General features: G+C 34.6%; 1 protein-coding gene across 1 annotated transcript in view; it reads left to right on the forward strand.

Annotated features, from left to right (window-relative positions):
• Positions 1-2899, forward strand: part of CUNH12orf50 (chromosome unknown C12orf50 homolog) — a 44600-nt gene that overhangs the window by 35988 nt on the left and 5713 nt on the right. Inside the window, exon 9 of the mRNA XM_023725800.1 lies at positions 1539-1631. Coding sequence (XP_023581568.1) covers positions 1539-1631 — 93 coding nt within the window. The remainder of the gene's footprint in view (positions 1-1538; positions 1632-2899) is intronic.

Below are 2899 nucleotides of genomic sequence, written 5' to 3' on the forward strand. Positions count from 1 at the left end.
CTGGAATTCCCATTCTTCACAATGTTATCTGTAATTTGTTATGATCTGCACAGTTGAATGCCTTTGCAGAATCAATAAAACACAGGTAAACATCTTTCTGGCATTCTCTGCTTTCAGCCAAGATCCATCTGACATCAGCAATGATGTCATAAAAAAAAGTTTGCTAAATGACAGCAACAAAATGTAGGAGAGGATTGTCTAGCTTACCAGTGACATATGCTTCAAAGGAGCAGATATTTTACAAGAAATGGTCTGAAAGTGGCAGTGGGAAGCAAGGAAACATCTGTCTCATCTTCCCATCCTGGGATAAGAAAAATAAACTGCCATTACCTGATGGGGCTACAGGTTAAGTAGTGTCTTCAGAGGAGAGCTAAACATCAGGGCAAGGAATGAAGGAAACTACTTTATGGAAGTACTTCGTTTGCTATAATTATTGCAAATATTTTTCACAGATAATTTGATTTTGCACTTTGTTTATGCTGATATTTTTTTTCTCCTTTAGAAATTTTCAGTCAAATTTATCAGATTTCTCTCATGTCTTTTTAGTTATATATCTTGCTTAGAAAGGTATTGTCTACTTCAAGATTTAAAACAAAGTCCAAGATGCTTTTCTTTTAATACTTTTAGTGCTTTCTGTATACTTCTCATTTTTTCACACAGCGTATGTAAAAGACTATAGTCATAGTTTACGGTTTAGTAACAATTTTTACTGCTTCAGTAATGACATTCTTAAGTAAGGATATTCTTAGTTGAGACTCGCTTTTTATTATTATTATTTTACTGTCAGTGCATAGCTGTGATGAATACAATGATTTCTAGAACAGTTTGGTGCCAATGTCTAGATTTGTGCTGAGGTATCAGCAGTTTTACTCACTATTGCTTTTGCACTATTCGCGCAAATGTCAACAGAGAAAAACACAAGAAAATTCTCAGTGTCACTATGGACTATATTTTGAGAACTGCAGCGACATAATAGTATTTAAAAACAAAATATAATCTTATTCAATAACAGTTCAAATGTAGAGATATCAGAGATAAGTAGGCATTTAAGGACCAGGTTTGTACATAAATTCTTTGGTTTCCTGAGGCAGTGAGTTCACTATGCCAGAGCCATTACTGTGTTCATGGGAGTCACTTCATGGAAGGAATAGGTAATTGGGCCACACTTTATAGGATTGGTTTTGTTTTTTAGCACTACAAACATTAGAACTGTATGTAAAATCGTGGTAAAGCAAGGCAATGAAATATTTTGATCACGTTCAGATATCACAACTCTTTGCTAGCTCAGCCTCGTGGGAGAGAGCCGTATTTGAGAAATTGGACAGCCACTTAAGAGATCTGTAACTATGTTCACTGATAACGTAAATGATCTTAATGAACTCATTTGTATCCATGATGCTTCCTTCAACTTTGTAATAGTAAGATGAATTACTTAAAGAATAGCTTTACCCATAGGGCAGTCTATAACTTTGAAACACCCTTGGAATATGTTTTTAAAGTTATAAAATATTTAATTCCAGTCTCCTTTTTTTTCTCAGACAAATATATGTCGGCATCTTATAATGGTTCAGCCTGGCGAAAAAGAATTCCTTTTTCAAAAACCTCTTCAAAAACTGAAAAGATATATACAGGTAAATATTTACTAGTTATTTTAATGTTATGAAGTTCTGAAAATGAAAAGTTTTTAAGTTCAAGGAACATTTAAGAAAATCTTAAAATGAATAAAATTTTCAAGATACATATGCACACTTAGTTACTTGGAATTTAGTAGAATTCTTGTCAGCAATTTAATTCTTTTTTTTTTTTTTATTATGTTCCCCTTCATCAGTTTTATGAGTTACCGGAAAATCTTTTTGTATTCTTCTCTCCTCATGAACAAGCATAGAAGTTGCAACAATTGTGTAATATGTTAAAATGCATTCTTTGCTGAGATACAAATTGTAGCAGATGTATAAAATTATATTTCTGTGTCATTGAATTGTACTCATACATGGAGAAATTGTTGAATTTGTGTATGTTGTGTATATTCTCAACAGCAACAAAAATAAGTTATATTTTAAAATGTCACACACACATGAAGTATCATTTAACTAGAAAAAAAAACCTATATTTCCACATAAAATATTAAAGCCCCACCACATATATCTTGGAGCCCTGGTGGCACAGTGATTAAGAGCTTGGCTGCTAACCAAACGGTCAGCAGTTTGAATCCAGCAGCTGCTCCTTGGAAACCCCATGGGGCAGATCTACTCTGTCCTATAGGGTCGCTATGAGTCGGAATTGACTTGACAACTTTTTTTTTTTTTTAAACCACATTTATCTTAGACAAATATTAGCTACTATAGGCTGACAGAGCTCCCAGGATGAAGTTTTCAAGCTGGGAGGTTTGGAGTGACTGTTTTCTCCACCTCACTGTACCCTGTGCTCTGGGAAGTCATGGGGATCTTGGGAACCTACCCAGAGTAGAGACTTATAATAGACTGAACCTCAGGTTGCTCTTTTGATTGAAGCTTGATGTTTTTTCCTAGTCTGTCCTGGGCTGGATTAGTAGGTTCAGAAAACCACAGAGGATGAAATGGTTTCAGATACTTCTAAGAAAACTGAACCTATTAGAATAAGTGCCAGATAGGGAGGTCACACCTAAATCAATAGCTTAATACTTTCAGAATGATCTGAAATCCCTGAAAATCCATAAATTCCAGAATGAACCAGAATAGGTGCAGGCTAGAAGCTTTCCCATTTCCAAACTATAGCTGATCATCTTCTAAAGTAGTGTCTCTCTAAACCCTTTTTGACTGCAGCTGTGACTCAGTATGCATATCTGTGTATATATTTATATACTGGAGTCAACTGTTGTTTTTTTTTCTCTTCTTCCTCTTATTTCCCAAATCATACTCTA

The sequence above is a fragment of the Trichechus manatus genome, unplaced genomic scaffold, assembly GCF_000243295.1.
Source record: "Trichechus manatus latirostris isolate Lorelei unplaced genomic scaffold, TriManLat1.0 scaffold00412, whole genome shotgun sequence".
NCBI lineage: Eukaryota > Metazoa > Chordata > Mammalia > Sirenia > Trichechidae > Trichechus > Trichechus manatus.